Source organism: Lucilia sericata, unplaced genomic scaffold, assembly GCF_015586225.1.
Source record: "Lucilia sericata isolate MDLA Ls3-8-SP2 unplaced genomic scaffold, ASM1558622v1 Contig000242F_arrow, whole genome shotgun sequence".
NCBI classification, from domain to species: domain Eukaryota; kingdom Metazoa; phylum Arthropoda; class Insecta; order Diptera; family Calliphoridae; genus Lucilia; species Lucilia sericata.
In genome coordinates this window covers 82,380-103,180 of record NW_023994269.1, presented here as the reverse complement: position 1 = coordinate 103,180, position 20,801 = coordinate 82,380, and the positions used below count along the sequence as shown (strand labels likewise).

Genomic DNA, 20,801 nt, shown 5'->3' with positions numbered 1-20,801 from the left:
ACGAACCCATGCATGCCAATGACACGCTAATGTTAAAATCATGCATGTTTCCCCTAAATATGAACCAGTTCATTATCAGTTCAACCCATGCATTTACTACTTTTTTTGCACGTCTTTTTTTGCTGGGATATAGCACCAGTTTATAGTAAAGATTTTAAATAAAAATTAAGAAATAAGAATAAATAAAAAATGTTCAATTCCTCTTTAAAACATATCTATCGTAATAAACTTCTCCAAAAGGGGGTCAAATTTGTTTCCACATTAACAAAATGCAACCCTGTTTTAAAACAGTTTAAATAGCCGTAGTTAGGCAACCCGTTATTAGGTATTTAAAACATATAAACAAAAAAAAAACAAAATATTCTGTATAATACAAAATATTCTGTATAAATAACTAAAAAAAGCTTAAGATTTATGAAGCCGAAAGCAATCATTAAAAGAACGTAATTTTAAACACATATAACACAACAATTAAAAAATATTAAAAATAAAGGAGATAATCTGCGATAATGTATAGTCGTAAATTGGATCGAATGTATCATCCACCATCAAATCTGGATAGATACGATAATGAGGAATACATGAAGAATCCCTTATTGAAATTTCGTTTGGCCGACGTATACGAAAGACGACATCATATATTTCTGAAGTATCGAGCGGCAGAGGTTAAAATGAAATTATCACGTAAACGCTTACCATCTGAATCCGACATAAGATATCTGCCAGAATCCCATTATGTGGACAACTTGCGGAGGTGTGTACGAAAAATTGTGGTTCCAAAAATGTTAACAAAAACCGAAAAACAAATACTAAGCTATGCACCGAAAATTTTAAAGCAAAAACTACCGGATCTAGTAAAATCGTATATGAAGGATGTTCACGATGAGTTTGATCGTTTAATGAAAATTTATAGCATGAAAAGTATTTTGGTTAAACCAGAATTGCCTGGCGAGGACCCAGCTGAGTTTGATTTACCAAAAGCCGACTTTAGGTTTTCGCTACCTGGGAAGACAGAAAATTACTCGAAATTTGTTCAAAACCGAAAGAGAATAAAACAGCGTTTACTAATTCTGCACATCCCCGTAAGATGTGTGTTAAATTCAAGCGAATTGGAATTTCCCGAACTGTTAATTGTATTCGATCCGTTACAATTGAAAATGACGCAAGCTGCCTCGGTACAAATGGGTTTGGGTGAAAGGGAATGTATTTCTCACAAAACATTGCTAAAATATTGTCGCACATCGTTGGACAATAACAACACCTACTTAAGGTGGACTTGGTATCCAAAGTTTATATGCAGTATACGACGAATGTATAAAAAGCGGGTTATTAGTTCTAAGTTATGGCCTCCGACATTTCTATGTATAGAGGGTCTCATTAACCGACAGCTTAATAATTTAAAACAAAGAACTCTAACGGAACTGCTAAAAGTGTGTGCAAATGATCGTAAAATACCCATGTTGCGCTTGAATTTGGTATGTTACGATGAAGATAACAGCATTGATATAAGTCCAAGCATTGAGGAAATACTAGAAGTATATGAGACAATAGCGAGAGAGATAGCCGATGTAGGTAATCGAATGGAACCCATACAACCTCAAATTGATGCTTCAACAGTTAGCCAGGCTGCCGAGTATTTGCGCATAAATCTGAATCTAAATTATCTTAATGAATATATAGAACAACTAAAAGCAGTTATCGTAAAAACATATCAACCGATACAACAATATTTGGTGAAGTACCAAAGAAAGTATTACAATCTCTACAGTCAAACTGTAATGGATGATTTGAACGAGTTCTTATCTGAGCCGCGTGCATTTGAAGAATATTTCACTAAAATTGACACCTACTTTGAATATATTAACTTGTTGCGTAGCGAACCACGGCAGGACTTCTTCGTTTTGGCCATTATAAACAATGAGCCAGCCATAAAACGTCTTCGTCAAATAGCGGATGGGTTAATTTCCCGCATAACGACCGCAATTACCAAACAACATATAAAAACTGAATTAGATATTTGTGATGAATTTCAATATATTAAGGATAGAGCTTTAGAAATACCGAAAACCACCGAAGAGCTTTTGGCGGCTGCAGAATACATGATTTTTGTCAAGAAAGAGAAACTCTTCGAATTAAGAAATCGCATACAATATTGCCTGAAAATAGGCACCAATTTGGTTGAATTGTGTGAGATGTCTCCATATCATTTTGATTTGACCATCACCACCATTAGTTGGTTGTATGACATCAATGAAATCTGTGATTATAATGCCTCTCAGCAGGAGAATTACAAGTGTCTATTTGAAGAGCATTTGCAGGAAGTCGTTAAGAAACTAAATGAAGATATCGAAGAACTAATACCAAAAATTACAATCATTAATGACATGAGTGATCCGAAAAAGTTTAAAGAATATTATATAATGCTGCAGAATTTTATAGATCAATTAAAAATATTCGATGACTACGTGGCCTGGATTAATAAGGAGGAAAAGCTGTTCAAAATTCCACAAACACTATATCCAACGTTGGATGTTTTGAAGACATTTGTTTATCCGTTTGCAACATTAATGAAGTAATTATATAAATAATTTTAGCCATAAGAATGTTCTATGTTTGAAACTTTGCATTTTCTTACTTTCATTTCAGGTTATGCATTAATTGGATGCGTTACCATAGCGTGTGGCTGGATGGGCCATTTGAATATTTGGAACCAAAATTTGTGGAACTTACAACCGATAATTATCTTAAAGAATTCCAAAAGAATCAAAAGTACTACAGGCAAAAAATCAAACAGGATCTAATCGATAATCCAATTTGTAAATTTAAGGTGTGTGTTCAATCAATCAATTATCAATACAATATCGTTGTATTTCACTGATTTTATTATATTTAGGGTCAAACGGAAGATCCTGACCCCGAGAATCATCCGGTTCCCTTGAGACTTTGTAACAAAATGATACAATCAATTAAAGATTTTACCATAGGCGTGTTTATAGTGAATAACATGTGTAATCCAGCCCTTAGAAAACGGCATTGGAAAGAAATGTCGGAAATAGCTGGATTCGATATAACTCCGGATGCTGGAACGACTTTGAGGAAAATCTTAAACTATAAATTAGATTCAAAATTGGATCAGTTTGAAATAATAAGTGTAGGGGCTAATAAAGAGTTGCAACTATGGAATGCCTTACAGTCCATGATTCACGAGTGGGATAACAAGATCTTTCCAACGGGACCATACAAGGAGACAGGAGTACAGATCTTATCTAATCTGGATGATATACAAGCTCTTCTGGATGACCACATACTGAAAACATTGTCAATGCGTGGCTCAGCTTTCATGAAGCCTTGTGAAACCGAAGTTTTGGCTTGGTATGATAAAATAAAAAGAGTAAATGAAACATTAGACCAGTGGGGAAAAGTACAAGCTAATTTCCTATATTTGTTGCCCATATTCTCTTCAAAAGACATAGTAGCTCAAATGCCTGAAGAGGGAAGGCTATTCTTAATTGTGGAACAAACATTTACACGTAATATGGGCATGATATTGAGACAACCCTTAGTTATGGAAACAGCTCCTGCATCTGGTTTACTTGAATCTCTCATCAAAGCTGTAGAACTTTTAGATGATATTACCAATGGCGTTAACAATTACTTGGAAAAGAAAAGATTATACTTTCCTCGTTTCTTCTTCTTGTCGAATGACGAAATGTTGGAGATTTTATCGGAAACCAAAGATCCTTTAAGAGTTTTACCTCACTTAAGTAAATGTTTTGAAGGTATCAATAGCTTGGAATTTGATGAAAAGAAAAATGTCATGTCTATGATTAGTGGAGATATGGAAATTGTTCCATTCGTGGATCAGGTGTCTACAGCTGCTGCAGGTGGCAGTGTAGAAAAATGGCTTCTGGGTGTGGAATATGAAATGTTAAAGGCTGTTCGAGAACAAATGGGAATGTCATTTGAGCACTATCCCAAAGTCGAGAGATATGAATGGGTATTGCATTGGCCACAAATGGTGGCCTTGTGTGTATCACAAATCTATTGGGCTGCCAATGTTCATATTAATTTAAGAAAGTCCGTGACTGATTACCAGGCAATGAACAATTTTTTTGCCGAACTAACCTCCGATTTGCATCAGATTGTGAGTTTAGTCAGATCTACCGAAATAAGCAATTTAAATCGCATCACCATTAAGTCTTTAATAGTCATTGATGTTCATGCCAAAGATGTGGTCGAGGAACTTATACGTTTGAAAATAAACAGTGAGTATGATTTCCAATGGATGTCCCAGTTACGTTACTATTGGGAGGAGGGAGACAGTTGGGTAAGAATCATTAATGCTACAGTACCATATGCCAATGAATATTTGGGCAACTCAGATCGTTTGGTTATAACACCCTTGACTGATCGTTGTTATCGCACATTGGTGGGAGCTTATCAGTTACATTTAAATGGAGCCCCCGAAGGACCAGCTGGCACTGGTAAAACAGAAACCACCAAGGATCTTGCGAAAGCTTTGGCAGTTCAATGCAAAGTATTTAATTGTTCCGACGGCCTGGATTACAAAGCAATGGGTAAATTTTTTAAAGGTTTAGCTTCCAGTGGAGCCTGGGCCTGTTTTGATGAATTTAATCGTATCGAACTAGAAGTTCTTTCTGTGGTGGCCCAACAAATATTATTAATCGTCCAAGCTGTACGTGCCAATGCCGTAAAATTCGTATTTGAAAATACCGAATTAACGTTAAACCCTTCATGTTATGTGTGCATTACTATGAATCCAGGCTATGCAGGACGTTCCGAATTACCAGACAATTTAAAGGTACTATTTCGATCTGTTGCAATGATGGTTCCGGATTATGCAATGATTGGAGAAATCTCTCTTTATTCCTATGGTTTCGTGGATGCCCGTAAATTGGCAGTTAAAATTGTGACTACCTACCGTTTATGCTCTGAACAATTATCTATGCAAAATCATTATGATTATGGAATGAGAGCGGTAAAGACAGTACTCTCTGCCTGTGGCAATATAAAAAAACAATTTCCCAATGAACTGGAAGATATTTTGCTGTTACGATCTTTAATAGATGTTAATTTACCTAAATTCATGTCTTTTGATATTCCACTTTTTGAAGGAATAATCTCAGACATTTTCCCTGGCATTAACTTACCGACCATCGATTATTCACTTATCGAGGCGGAATTTAAGAAATTTTGTAAGGAAATGGTTTTGGAACCAACAGATAGTTTCCTCACCAAAGTTATACAGACATATGAAATGATGATAGTGCGACATGGTTTTATGTTGGTCGGAGAGCCTTTGGCTGGCAAATCAAAAACTTTGGACATATTGGCAAAAATTTTGTCGTCTTTAAAGATCAAGGATCCTGAAAAGAGTCCTTATTTTCAACATGTACAAATGGGTATAATGAATCCAAAATCAATAACAATGAATCAGTTGTATGGTTCGTTTGACCCAGTTTCATATGAGTGGACGGATGGCTTAGTTGCTCGCATATTTAGAGATTTTGCCATGACTCCAACACCAGATAGAAAATGGGTAGGTTTAACTCTACTAAAATCAATTGAATTATTTACCTACAACTTCAAATTTACAGGTAATATTTGATGGTCCTGTGGATGCAGTTTGGATTGAAAATATGAATACTGTACTTGACGACAATAAGAAACTGTGTTTAACATCGGGCGAGGTCATAACCATGACTAAAGAAATGTCTATGATTTTCGAAGTTATGGATTTGGCACAAGCTTCACCGGCCACTGTGTCACGCTGTGGCATGATATACATGGAGCCCACCACATTAGGGTGGCAAGCTTTTGCAAACACTTGGCTTCAGAAATCCGACAACAGATGGGCTGATGAGGAGTCTATACCATACATTAAAGCTTTATTTAATTGGTTGTTGGACCCGGTAAGACAATTAAAAATTGTAAAATAATATTTAATTTCACTTTTTCGAAAATCTTTATAGTGTCAAGAATTTGTTCGGAAAAATTGTACACAATACTTAAAACCAGGAGAATATAATTGTCTTACAACCACCTTTGATATATTTGAAATGTGCCTTAACGAGGCAATCGATGAAAATCCCGAGGACTATCAAAAATATTTACCAATGTATTTTCAGGCAGCCATAATATTTTCCTTAATTTGGGGAGTGGCTGGTATTCTAGACTCAAGGTCCAGGGAAAAGTTTGATGCATTCTTAAGAAAGGTATAACCGAAATTTTATAAAATAAATTTTAAAAACATAATTGTTTTAAATACCAGCATTGGGCGGATGAAGAAAATATTCCCGCAAACGTTGGAAAATTGGAAATAGCAATACCAGTTGAGGGGCTGTTAGTGGACTATATATATATTTTTAAGCAACGCGGAGCTTGGCGCTCCTGGCCAGATATTGCTAAACGTATGGAAGTGGAGGAAACCTCTTTGGGAGTTCAAGTTCCAACCGTGGACACCGCTCGTTACATGCACTTATTAAAAATGCATATTGATGTAAGTTATTATGCAAAATTAGATTTTGCAATTAAAATATAATTTTCAATTTTTTTTAATCTAAGAAGTATTTTACAATTACATATGTATATTTTTAAATTAAAGCATAAAAAGAAAATATTATTGGTAGGCCCTACAGGAACCGGAAAAAGTGTATATGTACAAAACTATCTTATGAATCGACTGAATAGTGAAACCAATGAATCCGCATTTATGACTTTCACTGTTATGATTACCGCCAATCAAACTCAAGAATTATTAATTTCCAAGGTAAGATTCAAGTACACATTGATACTCTATATTAAAAAAGTGCTAAATCAATTAAGTCTAGTTTTTAGAAATGCAAAAACTATTTAACAAGGTTCAGAAATATTCATGAATGAATACTTAAATTGATACATTCATAGTAAACAGACATGAATGAAATTTGCAATTTTCCGACCCTATAATATATATATATATATATATATATATATATATATATATATATATATATATATATATATATATATATATATATATATATATATATATACATATCTGTGTATCCTGGATCTTTATAGATAGCCATGTCTGTGTCTGTCTGTGTGTATGTTGAAATTAATTTTCAGAAACCCCAGATATCTGCGAGATCCAAATCTTCAACATTTCTATCAGACATACATTCGAGAAGAACGCTATTTAAAATCAATAACGGAGATATGAGCAACCTCTGAAAATGTTATCAAAAGTTGAGATTTTTGAAGCATGCTGAGCAGAAAATATAAACAAACAACAATAACACACATAAAGCAATGAAAGAATAACACATTATTATTGGCTAGAAACATGACTTTTTGGCACTTTTTAGTTCTTCAAAAGGTGTGATATATAAGATTTGGCACAGCAGAATATAGAACTCTTACGTGTTTTATGAAGCTATATAATTCAACCCAGTAAGTCCATTAAGCTGCATTTACATCATCTTAGTAAAACTCAATTGCTAAATTTTTAATTGCAACGGAAGAATATTATAAATCTTATAAACGATTTATGAAATTATTTTTTCAGTATGATCATCTTGTTAATATACAAGTTATAACTTATTTTCCTTTTTTGGCTTAAAATTTATATCAGACGTGGATTATGCATTGATGTATCCTTCTCCCTTAAAAACTCACTTTGGTCCAAGATTTAGTTAGCGCTTTATGGATATAGGGTGTCGATATGTATTTATAAAAATCCGATATCTTCAAATAAGCATTTCTTTCTAGTTACAAAAGTGGAAACGAGGTATTTATGGTGCACCTAAAGGCAAAAATACTGTACTTTTTGTAGATGATATGAATATGCCTATAAAAGAGGAATATGGAGCCCAACCTCCTTTAGAACTTCTACGGCAATATTTCGATTATGGCCATGTTTACGATCTTAAAGATAGTACCAAAATATTTATACACAATGTGATATTTGTCAGTGCTTGTGGTTTACCAGGTGGAAGTCGACAAGATGTTTATCCTCGATTTTTGAATCACTTTAATATTTTTTCAATAGACACATTTAGTGATGACACCATGAATCGTATTTTTGTTAATGTTCTATTGAATGGTTTTCGTAAGACGGGGCATGGCAACGATGTGTTTGTGGTGGTCAATCAAATCGTTTCGGCCACCCAACAAATTTACAAAATGGTTCAAAATGAGATGAGAGCTACGCCAGCCAAAAGTCATTATATATTTAATCTAAGAGACATATCACGCGTTGTAACGGGCTGTTCTCTTTTACGTAAGGAGTCTGTCAATGATAAGAAGGTGTTTGTTCGTTTATGGTATCACGAAGCCTTGAGAGTATTCTATGATCGATTAGTGGACGATGGCGATCGAAAATGGATGTTTAACAAATTAAATGAATGCGTGAAAGCAAATTTCAAAGAAAAATTAGAAACTGTATTTGACAATTATTGCAATGAAGCAGCCGACTCCGGTGAGGCTTTATTTACTTTGGATATTGCAAGTCGTGTATTCTTCGGTGTGTATTTTGACGAGGATAGTGTGGCCGATGAGAGAAGATACGAAGAAGTTCCCACCATGGCTGCCCTTTATAAATTAGCCATGACAAGTTTGGATGACTACAACTCCACCAGAAGATCAAAAATGGATATCACATTATTTACCTTTGCTCTACAACATTTGAATCGTATATGCCGCATTATTTCCATCGGAGGAGCCAGTGCACTTCTCATTGGCCTTGGCGGTTCAGGTCGGCAGTCTCTAACGAAGTTAGCCACCAACATGGTGCAAACTTCCTTCTTTCAACCAGAAATAACTAAAAACTATGGCGCCAATGATTGGCATGATGATTTGAAAAGTGTTTTAAAAGAAGCCGGTGGCTTGGACAAACACACTGTGTTTTTAATGACTGAAAATCAAATAAAAATGGAATTGTTTTTACAGGATATAGACTGTTTACTGAATCAAGGCGAAGTGCCCAATATCTATGCCATTGATGAAAAACAGGAAATTTTAGAAATGGTCCGTTTAGCAGCTCAGGGAGGCAATCGCAATATAGATATATCTCCATTACAAGTCTTTTCATTTTTTGTTAACCGTTGTAAAAAGAAATTACATATTGTATTATGTCTGTCTCCAATAGGAGATTCTTTGAGAACACGAGTACGTTTATATCCTTCGCTTGTGAATTGTTGCACCATAGATTGGTATCAAAGTTGGCCGGAAGAGGCTTTGCAAATGGTAGCAAAAATATCATTAGAAAATGTTAATGTTCCCTCCGAGGAAGTAAAACAGGCCATAGTGGAGACTACGCAATATTTCCACACAACTGCGTCGTCAGTATGTTCTGACTTCTGTCAAGCCACCGGTCGATATATATATTTGACCAATGCTTCCTTTTTGGAACTGATACAATCTTTTCAAAAGGTAATTGGGCGCAAACAGCAAGAAGTAATGGACGCAAAAATGCGTTATATAGGAGGTTTAGACACGTTGGCTTCTGCAGCTGACGCTATTTCTATAATGCAAAAAGAATTGAATGATTTGCAACCAAAGCTGTTATCTATGGCGGAAAATTCACGCAAGATGTTACTGGAAATCAACACAGAGAGTGTGGCCGCACAGGCAGCAGCAGAACAAGTGAAAAAAGATGAAATAGTGGCGGGCATACAAGCGGAGGCGGCTCAAGAGTTGAAAAGCGAATGTGAAAAAGATTTAGCCCAAGCCATTCCTGTTCTGGAAGAAGCATTACAGGCTCTCAATACACTTAAACCGGCAGATATTACTCTGGTCAAGTCTATGAAAAATCCTCCATCAGTCATTAAATTAGTAATGGCTGCTGTTTGTGTTATAAAGGGTATACCACCAGACCGTATAGCGGATCCTGCTACTGGAAAAATGGTTAATGATTATTGGGGACCCAGTAAACGAATATTGGGCGATTTAAATTTTCTCCAAGCCCTTAAAGATTTTGACAAAGATAATATAAATCCCGAAATAATGAAAAAGATACGTAAAGATTTTATACCTCACAAAGATTTCAATCCAAAAATTGTTGCTAAAGCTTCGAGTGCGGCCAAGGGTCTATGTCAATGGATTATTGCTATGGATCTTTATGACAATGTGGCAAAAATTGTGGCCCCAAAAAAAGCCAAGTTAATAGCAGCCGAAAAAGAATATGCCGATACTATGACATTTTTAAATGAAAAGCGAGAACTGACTGCTGCTTTGGAGGCTAAGGTAGCCAAACTCAATGAGGATTTAGACAAGGCAAATCAGGAAATGAGAAGAACACAAGATGAAGCTGATCTTTGTGAAAGTAGACTCAGTCGTGCTAAATCCTTGATAGATGGTTTGGGCGGAGAAAAATCCAGATGGACAAAAGCAGCTGAAGATTTACAAAGCCTTTACGATCATTTGCCAGGAGACATTCTAATATCATGTGGAGTGATAGCGTATCTCTCAGCCGTTAACTATAAATATCGTTCTATGTGTGTGGAAGACTGGTATCAGAAGTGTGTTAATCACAAAATTCCCCTTTCTGAAAATTACAGTATTACCAAAGCTTTAGGTTTAGACATCACCATACAAAATTGGAATATCAATGGTTTACCCAACGATGTCTTTTCCACTGAAAATGCTATTATTTCAGCCAATTCAAGTCGTTACAGTCTGTTCATAGACCCCCAGGGGCAGGCCAACAACTGGATTAAAAATACCGAACGTAAAAATCGTTTAAGTGCAGTCAAATTTAATCAGGCTAATTACATGAAAATCATAGCCGAGTCCATGGAATATGGTTATCCGGTTATAATAGAAAATGTACTAGAGGAACTAGAGGTACCATTAGATCCCATACTATTGCATAAAACATTTACGCAAGGCGGTCATCAGTTTATAAGCTTAGGCGATAACATTGTACCGCTTCATAAAAACTTTCGTCTGTACATGACTTGTAACTTAAGAAATCCTCACTTTCTACCAGAAACATTCAACAAGGTCACTATTATAAACTTTGCTCTAACTCAGAGCGCCCTAGAGGACCAGTTGCTCAGTATAGTAGTGGCCAAAGAAAGGCCAGATTTACAAGAATTACGTATGAATTTGACAGATGAAGCTGCCAAGAACAAAGCAGCCTTAGTGGATGCTGAAAATATGATATTAAAAACATTAACATGCTCCGAAGGGGATATTTTGGAAAATGAAGGTGCTATTCAAATTTTGGGAGAATCTAAAACTTTGTCGATTGATATTGTGGCCAAACAAGAAGCCTCTAAGGAAACATCTACCAAAATAGAAGCATTTAGACTTAACTACAAACCGGTAGCCATACACTCCTCTATACTCTATTATTCTATAACTGATTTGCCCAACATCGATCCCATGTACCAATTTTCACTAAACTGGTATATAAATTTGTATATGTATTCCATAGAAACTGCCAACAAGTCCAAAGAACTACCCAGGCGTATAAAATTTCTAGTAGATGCAGTGACTAGAAATCTATACAACAACGTTTGCAGATCAATATTTGACAAAGATAAATTACTATTTTCCTTCATATTATGTTGTCGCATCTTGCTGGGCAATAATCAAATAGAAATGCGTCATATGGTACATTTGTTAACATCAGCCAAAGAATCAGGACATGTTCCCAAAAATCCAGACCCCTCTTGGATTACTGAAACCATATGGGCAAACGTACTACGTTTAGAAGAGTTACCGGAACTTAAAGGCTTAGTAAAGTTTTTCCAAAGCAATCTTGGTGCCTGGAAGAAAATATATGATCATGCAGAACCTGAATTACAACCCCTTCCAGAACCTTGGCACAACAAGACTACCCGTTTTGAAAAAATTATTATATTAAAATCTTTACGACCTGATAAGGTATTTCTGGCCATACGTCACTTCATAGCAGCCGAAATGGGCTCACAATTTGTTACTCCCCCAGACTTCGATATAAGTAAATCATTTATGGAGTCAACGGCTTTAACTCCTTTAATTTTTATACTTTCTCCTGGTGCTGATCCCCTAGGGTCTCTATTGTCATTTGCGGAAAGGACTGGCTATGATGAGACTTTCCAAAGTATTTCTTTAGGACAGGGACAGGGTCCAATAGCTCAGAATCTCATAAAAGTAGCTCAGGAGTTGGGCTATTGGGTGTGTTTACAGAATTGCCATTTGGCAGCTTCGTGGATGCCCAAATTGGAATTTTTATGGGAAAATATGGATACGTTTAATACCTCGCGTAAGCAAAGCACAAATAAATATGTAAACAACCATAATGTTAATTATAACTTTATACTTTGTAGCCGGATTTCGATTATGGCTAACTAGCTATCCCACGCCTCAATTTCCCGTTGCCTTACTGCAAAATGGTGTCAAGATGACAAATGAGCCGCCCACCGGCTTAAAGGAAAATATTATGCGTTCGTATAACTCGGAGCCGATAAACGATCAATCATTCTATACGGGTGTCCCGAAACAAGATCGTGCTTTTACTCGCCTGCTTTTTGGTATATGTTTCTTTCATGCGGTTGTCCAAGAGCGGCGCAAATACGGACCTTTGGGTTGGAATATTGCATACGGATTTAACGAATCTGATTTGCAAATATCAGTTTTGCAATTAAGGGTAAGTCTTCTAGAATAAATTACAAAACAATGTTTAAAATTGTCTACCCATATTTAAATAGATGTTGCTAAATCAATACGAGCATGTGCCATATGATGCCATATCATACTTAACAGCAGAGTGTAATTATGGAGGTCGAGTTACAGACACTTGGGATCGTCGTGCTATTGTCACAATTCTGGCCGATTATGTTAATTCCGAGGTGGTATCAAACAACCGCTATAAATTTGCTATAGAAGATAGATTCATTGTCCCTCGTAAAACCGAACATCGTGAGATTTTACGATATGTCGATGAAAACTATCCCAGCTTGGCGGCGCCCGATGTGTACGGCCTCCATGCTAACTCGGGCATAACACGAGACTTACAAACTACCAAAACTTTATTGGATTCAATGATTTTAATATTGGGCAGTGAAGTTACTTCAGGTGGCGGCATAGGCCAAAGTGCCGAACAATTGTTATTGGATACCGTTAAAGAAATTGTAGCCGAGATGCCGCAAAATATGGATATTGAAGCAGCCAAAAAGAAGTATCCCGTGGAGTATAGTGAATCTATGAATACAGTGATCACACAGGAAATGGAACGATTTTTGAAGTTGCAATTAGAAATTCGAGCTTCATGTCGTGATGTGGAGAATGCAGTTCACGGTATTATTGTAATGACCCCTGAGTTGGAAGCCGTTATAACCGCTATCAAGTTAAATCGAATACCAGCGAAATGGATGAAGAAATCATATCCTAGTTTAAAGCCATTAGCATCTTATATTCAGGATTTATTTAAGAGAATCAACTGGTTGCATCATTGGTAAGTAATTGTTATAAGCTCTTGATGTTTTTACGACACTTGACGAATTTTAATATAACGATTTTAAAGGCATCATCATAGCAAACCGCCCACATTTTGGATATCGGGCTTCTTCTTTACACAAGCTTTCTTGACAGGAGCTATGCAGAATTTTGCAAGAAAATATAAAATACCAATTGATACTCTAACATTTGATCATGAAGTCCTCAATGAAACCTAGTAAGTTTTGCTTCATGGGGATAGACATAGTCAGAAGTTGTAAATATAATCAATTGAAATATCTTTTTAGCAAAGACAGAGCTCCCGAAGATGGTGTGTACATAAATGGTTTATTCCTAGAGGGGGCACGCTGGAATTGGGAGGAAAATATACTAGATGAACAATTGCCTAAAGTCTTGATTTACTCAATGCCAGCCATTTACCTCAAACCGACAATAATTAGTGAGCTACAAGAAGGCAACCGCTATAAAAGCCCTTTATACAAGACGGCCGAACGTAAAGGCACTCTTTCGACTACGGGTCACTCTACAAATTATGTTATACCCTTGCTGCTGAACACTAAACTTAAAGCATCGCATTGGGTTAAACGCAGTGTGGCTTTAATATGCCAAACAAATGATTAAAATTTATATTTTCAAACAACTGTTTATATATTATATTTACGATAACATTTATTTTCATTCATTAACTTGTATAATGTTCATCATAAATAAATACATATATATTTTCGATTAACAAATAACTGATTTTAAAACTATAAACATAAGATTTTTAATTTTCTTTTATTTTCTTTCTGCAATTAACAAAGTTAAAAATTTCATTGCTATCCTCAAAAGTTTACAAGATTAAAAGATAATATATTATCATGGACAAATGAGCTTCTTACAAAGAAAAGAAAACAAAGCTATATAAGGATACAAATACAAAACAAAAATAAAAGAAAAATGTATGAATAAAAAGATAAATCTCAAACATAAATGCTGCAACAGCTGAAAATAAGAAAATTCTTTACATTTCAATCGAAAAAAAAACACATTTTTTGAAAATAAAGCAATTTCGGGAATAATTTTAACAAAAAAAAAACAACGCTCAAACACCCAGTCTCATTTTCACTAAATTCTTACAATGGTTTTAAATCATTATATCGACTGCGAGGGAACAACAAATTTATTGGGTACCACAGGCAAAATGTCGAAGATTCGAAACATCATCATCATCATCGTCACCTGAATCGGTATGTATATCCGGTACCGAAGAATCATCACTACTTAAATTATCACTGTCTGAATCATTTCCATCACGATTTCGATTGCGGCGATTGGCACCATGACGACTTAAAATTTGTCTTATGAAAAATTGCATCTGACCATCATCAAAATCAATACCGTCGTTTAAAGCAGTACGCCGTATATTACGTCTTACACAACTAGTGAGCTTGGTCAAATCAGGTGGATGCTAAAAGTATAAGAGACGGTGGAATATGTGTATGTGTAGTGATGTGTAATTATAATATGTAATTGTAAAAGTCTTAATCCAAACTGAAACAAAAAAGACCAAAATCGTATCGTAACAAAACAAAATACAATTTTAAATCTTTTTAGTAACCAAAACTATTTATAAATCATTGATTTCTAACAATTTGTAAACGTTTAAAGTTAAACTTCAGTGGATAAGTAGATAATTTATTTAGATATTTACCTTTTCTCCATTTGGAGTCCAGATTTTTATATTGTGATCAAGGCCAGATGTGGCCAAAATAGGTGTATTAGGATGAGGTTCCAAGCAATTGACCTGAATTAATAATTTTTTATATTTTTGTTTTCCTTAAAACACTTAAATATATTTAACACATATATACATAAATACATACGTATTTACACAAATACCATAACGAAAAATACAAACGAAAAAATTAAAAATTAAAATGTACATATGGATATGTATTTTTTAGTGTGCAATTTAATATAAACATATGCAATTGTTATAAAAGCATTAAATGAACATAAAATAACAAATCAATAAAATTAAGAGCAACATTAATAAACTTTATTTTAGTACTTTCATTTTACCATTAGTACAGCATTATACCATTCATAAAACTGTATATATTTAGTATTTTTATTTAAAATTACTATTTCAGAATATAAGCTGTAAATTTATCTACAAACTTGAAATTTCAGAAAATCAATTGAAATTTCTAAAATATAATTAGAATTTTCTGAAATTAAATAGTAATTTCTGAAATACAATTAAAAATGGTGTAGTACTGGAACAGCCCAAATATTTACAACTATAAGTTAGAGAACTAAAAGCAGATAAATAAACAGGAAGGATTGTTATATTCGGATGTGCGGAATCGTTCACTATATTAATATTTATATAATAATCACAATCGGGAATGTCAAATGAGGCAAGGAAAACATTTTCGTCGTATTTTTCAGCAAGCACATCTTCCACCGCTACGTGCAATCGTAAGCTTTGTTGTGTCTTGTATATTTTGCTCATATCTCCGTTATATATGAACCATAAATATCAAAAAATGTATATCACGAAGAAATCTAGAAATTTTTTAACAAACATGCAGACATATATATATATTGTTCTCAGTGCGATTAGATAAATATACTTTTCGGGATTTTATAAATGAAAAGTTATTCAATTATATGGATCAAAATAAAAAGTATACTGATAATATATTCTTTATAGGATCGCACTTGTGTATATAACACAGTTATATACAAGGAGTTTTTAAAAGCGAAATTTTTTATCAATACTCTCTGACACATTTTGTGATATTGCAGTTTAATAAAATGCCAGATGTGTAATGTTTGAATTTATATTTTAAGTGAAATTAAGTATATGTAAAGCATTGTTAATAATTATACGCAAAAGCAAAATATAAAATATATAGTAATAAAAATATTTTTTGTAATAAAATAAAATAAAAATATGCCCAAAATTCCATCAATAAAATGAGTAATAAGTAATGTATGTGTTTGCCAATCTATCTAAGTTAGTGAGCCACGTACTTATTATTCTTAATGTTTTTATGCATGCAGTAATATTTATTTTCTCACTTACCACACCAGCTGTATCACCTGGCATAAAATTAAGTATGGCTTCAGTGTTTTTATCCCAATAAAATATATTACCGCAGTCACTGCCACTTATAACGTATTCACAATTTGGACCAAAAAAATTTACACCTTTTATGGTTTTCTGATTGCTGCAAAAAAATAATAAGAAAATTTCAATAATTATCTTGGTTTAATTTTAATTTATTTTCACTTACAAATGGCCCTTGTACGAGTGTAAATATTCTCCAGAAACATAATTTTTATTATCGAATAAATAAATATTATCTTCACTATAGGTGGCCAATATTTCGGTACCGGTATTATTATATACACAACAAGTCACATTAGGGAAATGAGTCTAGGATAAAAAAAATACAAAACAAAAAATTAATACAAATGTTAATTTTCATTAAAACTCTTTAGGAAAAAGACAAAATTAAAAATGGATACTCACTCCTAGTATATGTTCTGGTGACATTGTGTGAACCGGTTCTCGCATTGATCTCTTATCGTAAACGCGCACATATTGATCGCTACCACTGACACAAATTTCGGGAGCAAATGGGTGATGCGAAATACTAAACAGACGAACTTTTCGTGTTTTTTTTTTTGTCGAAAATACTTTTAACATATCAACTTTCGGAACATCCTCCCTTAAATCTTTACTGCAAATACAAGCGTCTTCACCAACACTTATAATTTCCGATGGATTGTCCGGGCAAATGACTAGTTTATGTACAGCTCCGGAGTGCGAATAAAGATGTGACACCTGTACCTTGCCACCAGATGGCGGTACAATTGAACGTCTGACTTTTCCATCACGCCCTGCCGATATGATATCAATGCACGAAGAGGAAGGTAAAAATTTCGATTGAAAGATGTTGGCACTATGACCTGATTTCCAAACATGTTTCGTTTTATTGGCCGCCCAATCCCAAACAATAAGGCGTGCATCATCCGAACCTGTTACCAACAAATCGCCGTTTTTATTGAAATTAACACAGTTGACACAACCATTATGTTTGCGCAAGACATGTGAGATTTTCATGCGTTCAACAATGTGACGTGAGGCATAAAAGCGATTTTTAAACCCGTAAGAGAAACCATTGCGCAAAGAAGTTTTGCCATCACCACTTAAACCATGTTCACGACGCATCAGTTCATAACTGCCGCACCAAGTATAAGGAGGTTTTTGTTTATTCAACACTTTGTTAACTTCTTCGTCTTTCTCCTTAAGACGATTCGAGTCGGCTGAATCATTTGAGGCAAAATCAGGACTTAAACGATCTGCAAATAATGACGGTTCAAAATCGGTATCATCGTCATCGCTGTCAGATGTACTATCACTTGACGAGCTACTACTTGAAGAATCGGGGAAGTTAGGTAACTAAAAAATACGTAAAAAAAATCATTCGTATGCTAATATATAAGGTTATATAAACAATAATAAATATAGTTAAAAGAAATCCAGTGTAGGTTAACCAATAATACAATAGTATTTTCGAATATTCTTACCTTTCAACAATTTTAAGCTTTAACAAGTAGGAAAGTATAGCGGACATGGCGGACTATATGTTACCCTACACCATGGGTATATTTTAAAAATAATTTATTTTTCATAAAGAAACATTTATGTTGAATTTTAACTTAATTCCGATGTATTTAAGCAATTTATTGATAAAAAACTAAATTTCTAAAAGAGGCTTTATATAGGAGTCAAATATGGGCCGATCCTCAACAAATTGGGAAGGGGATGTAATTTTATATAAAGGTTAGTTGTGCAGAATTTCATCGCGATACTAATGGTCCGATCATTATAAAAATTGGCATGGTCATTTATGCCAATATAGAAGTATATTTGACGTAGTTATGAGTTAAAAACCCTAAATCGGAAGGTAAGGTTGTATGAGGGCTAGGTGAATTAATGGACCGATTTCAACCATTTTTAATAGGCATCGTCCTTGTGGCAAATTGTATGGTCCAAATTTTATCAAAATATCTTGAAAAGCGATATTCTTGAAGTTTTCAGTGTATGTTTTCCAATATCTGGAAGGAACTATAGGCTACTTTTTTTTTTGAAATTGCAAGTGGGAGGAATGCCACTCCCACTTCTTCAAAAGTCGAAAATCTCGAAACACAGTACAAATAGAGACCTCAAATTTTTTATGAACAATTTTGACATCGATATGATTATTTGGTGGAAAAATTAAAAAAATTTTTTATATTTTGATTGTTGAGCCATTGTTGGCAAAATATGTATTAAATAAAATATGTATGAGAATTACTATTTAAATGCATATAATAGAATCTGCATAAACAGTCAAATAAAGTATTGAAATCAGGAAAATAGTAAAAATTGGTATTTAAAGTCCCTATACCTAACGAAGAATCAACTACTAATTACAAAAATCTCCAATTAAAAAATATTTATTATAAATGTACTCACAGACATATAAGGCGAAGGCGGTGAAGGTTCTTCAACTGCATTATTATTGGCAGGTGATACAGGATCTTCGGCAGCATTGACTGATTCCTGGCTTTCGTCCTGTTGCGGTTCTTCAGGCTGAGTCTCTGCTTGATGTTTGGGTGACGAACTGGAAGAGGAAGATGAAGATCGATCAGCCACACGATAATTACGGGATCGATTACGTTTATGACGTTTTATCAGGTTTGTGGACGTAGTAGGTTTGTCGAGATCAACTCCCGAACTTGTATTAGCGGAAATTTGTTCAACCTTTTCCACAATTTGTGCCGAGTTATCTGCTTTGCTATTTTCGCCACTTAACATTTGTTGATCTTTGTCTGGTTTGGAATCAACTATAGTGGCCATTGTGTTTTCATCGTCATTATCAAATCTGAGAACGCCATCTCCAGTTAAATCGGCATCTCCACATGAAGAGTCCTCCATTTTTAAACTCAAACCACTATCACTATTGTTATTGATGTGGTTGTTGCTGCTACTATTGTTGTTGCTGCTACTACAGCATGCACTCATATTCTGTTGTCGCTGTTCTTGTTGTTGTATATCATGTGGACTAACGAACACAAGACAATAATAATTGCAATAACAAAATCAAATAAAAGAAACAGCAGTAGTCAGAAAGAAAAGCAAAATAAAAATTTAGTATAAAATTAAATCGATATATTATCCAAACATCTGTTAATAGAATAACTGCATAACACCTCACCTCTGTTGTCCACTGTCACTGCTGGAAAAAACATCCTTTTCTTCTTTGATTTCTTCATCAGAACGACTCCGTTTGGGTGCCGATTCTTCATGAAAATCGGCTGCTTCCTCCATTTCGATTTGCTTAAAAGTTTTTTTTGCAAATCTGTTTTTCTTTCTTTTCTTTTACGTGCCAATATTTCTATGCAATCTACCTCATTCCAATTAGTTTTCTTATTAAATATTGGCTTTTCCTTTTTCTAAAAACCAAATATTTTAATATTTCTGCAAATTTTGAATATTGTTACAAAAGCTTTGCTGACTTTTCAAAACGTTTGTTTTTTTTATTAAATTAAAAGAATTTACTTTTGTAAAAAATCACTGTTGATAACCAGAGCCCTGCGCTGACAAATATTAAAGTCGGCGGCTGAGACTAAAAAGGTCGGCGGCGGCTTAAAATGGAATTAAGCCGGCTAAGTTTTCAGTTATTTTTAAATTTTCAATGATTTTAAATAAATAAAAGCGGAATCCGAGATTAAAAAATGGGATTTTGAAAGCAATTATTTTAAAAATCATAGATATCTTAATTTTTAACAACTTTCCATGGTAGTGGTTTCGTCACATTTCTATAAAGATCTTTATATATTTCTTATACGACAATAGTAGAGACCTACACGGTATTATAAGTTCCCAATATTGACTGATAAAAAATAATATGTATATAATTTGTATTTTTGCTACTACTTACAATTTTGTAATCTAGTACTAATTGTTTGTTATTTTAATTGATAATTTATTTACTTTTTTAATAAGTAAATAATAAATAATATTCTAATCCCCTTATTCACAAACAACATTTTTATTTTATAAAAGGTTTATAAAACAAAATTTCCATACAAAATACCGTTTATAAAATAAAAATTTTGTTTGTGAATAATTTTTCAATTCATGTATAATTTTTAATAAATTTTATCTTATAATACATATTTACTTTACATGAAGAGATTTTTGGGCATGTGGGATTGTCTTTTTGTAAGGTAAATTAAAAAAAAACACGGTGGCAACATGTACATTTTTTGACAGAAGTACAGTAGTTTCCCGGTTTAACGAA

The 20,801-nt window shown here is 34.1% G+C and overlaps 2 protein-coding genes across 2 annotated transcripts; one reads left to right on the top strand and one right to left on the bottom strand.

Moving 5' to 3' along the window:
- Positions 1-265: 265 nt before the first annotated feature.
- On the top strand, positions 266-14,202 carry LOC119602569 (dynein heavy chain 12, axonemal). Its single transcript, XM_037954150.1, has 12 exons — positions 266-2,572; positions 2,647-2,827; positions 2,894-5,560; positions 5,619-5,933; positions 5,994-6,236; positions 6,293-6,520; positions 6,626-6,790; positions 7,774-12,256; positions 12,321-12,640; positions 12,702-13,447; positions 13,517-13,666; positions 13,737-14,202. Exons 1-12 carry the CDS (start codon positions 510-512, stop codon positions 14,068-14,070), a joined length of 11,895 nt encoding a protein of 3,964 aa, XP_037810078.1. The 5' UTR covers positions 266-509; the 3' UTR covers positions 14,071-14,202.
- LOC119602570 (DDB1- and CUL4-associated factor 8) lies at positions 14,100-20,104 on the bottom strand. Its single transcript, XM_037954151.1, has 7 exons — positions 19,713-20,104; positions 18,971-19,559; positions 16,979-17,911; positions 16,740-16,882; positions 16,529-16,673; positions 15,146-15,238; positions 14,100-14,902 (listed from the first exon to the last, which is right to left on the bottom strand). The coding sequence occupies exons 1-7, from the start codon at positions 19,823-19,825 to the stop codon at positions 14,615-14,617; spliced, it is 2,304 nt and encodes a 767-aa protein (XP_037810079.1). The 5' UTR covers positions 19,826-20,104; the 3' UTR covers positions 14,100-14,614.
- Positions 20,105-20,801: the final 697 nt, after the last annotated feature.

What these genes read in the sequence shown, in the direction of transcription:
- LOC119602570 (XM_037954151.1), bottom strand. Translation starts at nt 19,825, where the DNA reads ATGGAGGAAGCAGCCGATTTTCATGAAGAATCGGCACCCAAACGGAGT. An exon ending in CGCCTTCGCCTTATATGTCT is followed by an intron (nt 17,912 to 18,970) that starts GTGAGTACATTT and finishes CGTATTTTTTAG; the next exon opens with TTACCTAACTTCCCCGATTC. An exon ending in CACCAGAACATATACTAGGA is followed by an intron (nt 16,883 to 16,978) that starts GTGAGTATCCAT and finishes TTTTTATCCTAG; the next exon opens with ACTCATTTCCCTAATGTGAC.
- LOC119602569 (XM_037954150.1), top strand. Translation starts at nt 510, where the DNA reads ATGTATAGTCGTAAATTGGATCGAATGTATCATCCACCATCAAATCTG. An exon ending in ATCCAATTTGTAAATTTAAG is followed by an intron (nt 2,828 to 2,893) that starts GTGTGTGTTCAA and finishes TATTATATTTAG; the next exon opens with GGTCAAACGGAAGATCCTGA. An exon ending in AAGAATTATTAATTTCCAAG is followed by an intron (nt 6,791 to 7,773) that starts GTAAGATTCAAG and finishes ATTTCTTTCTAG; the next exon opens with TTACAAAAGTGGAAACGAGG.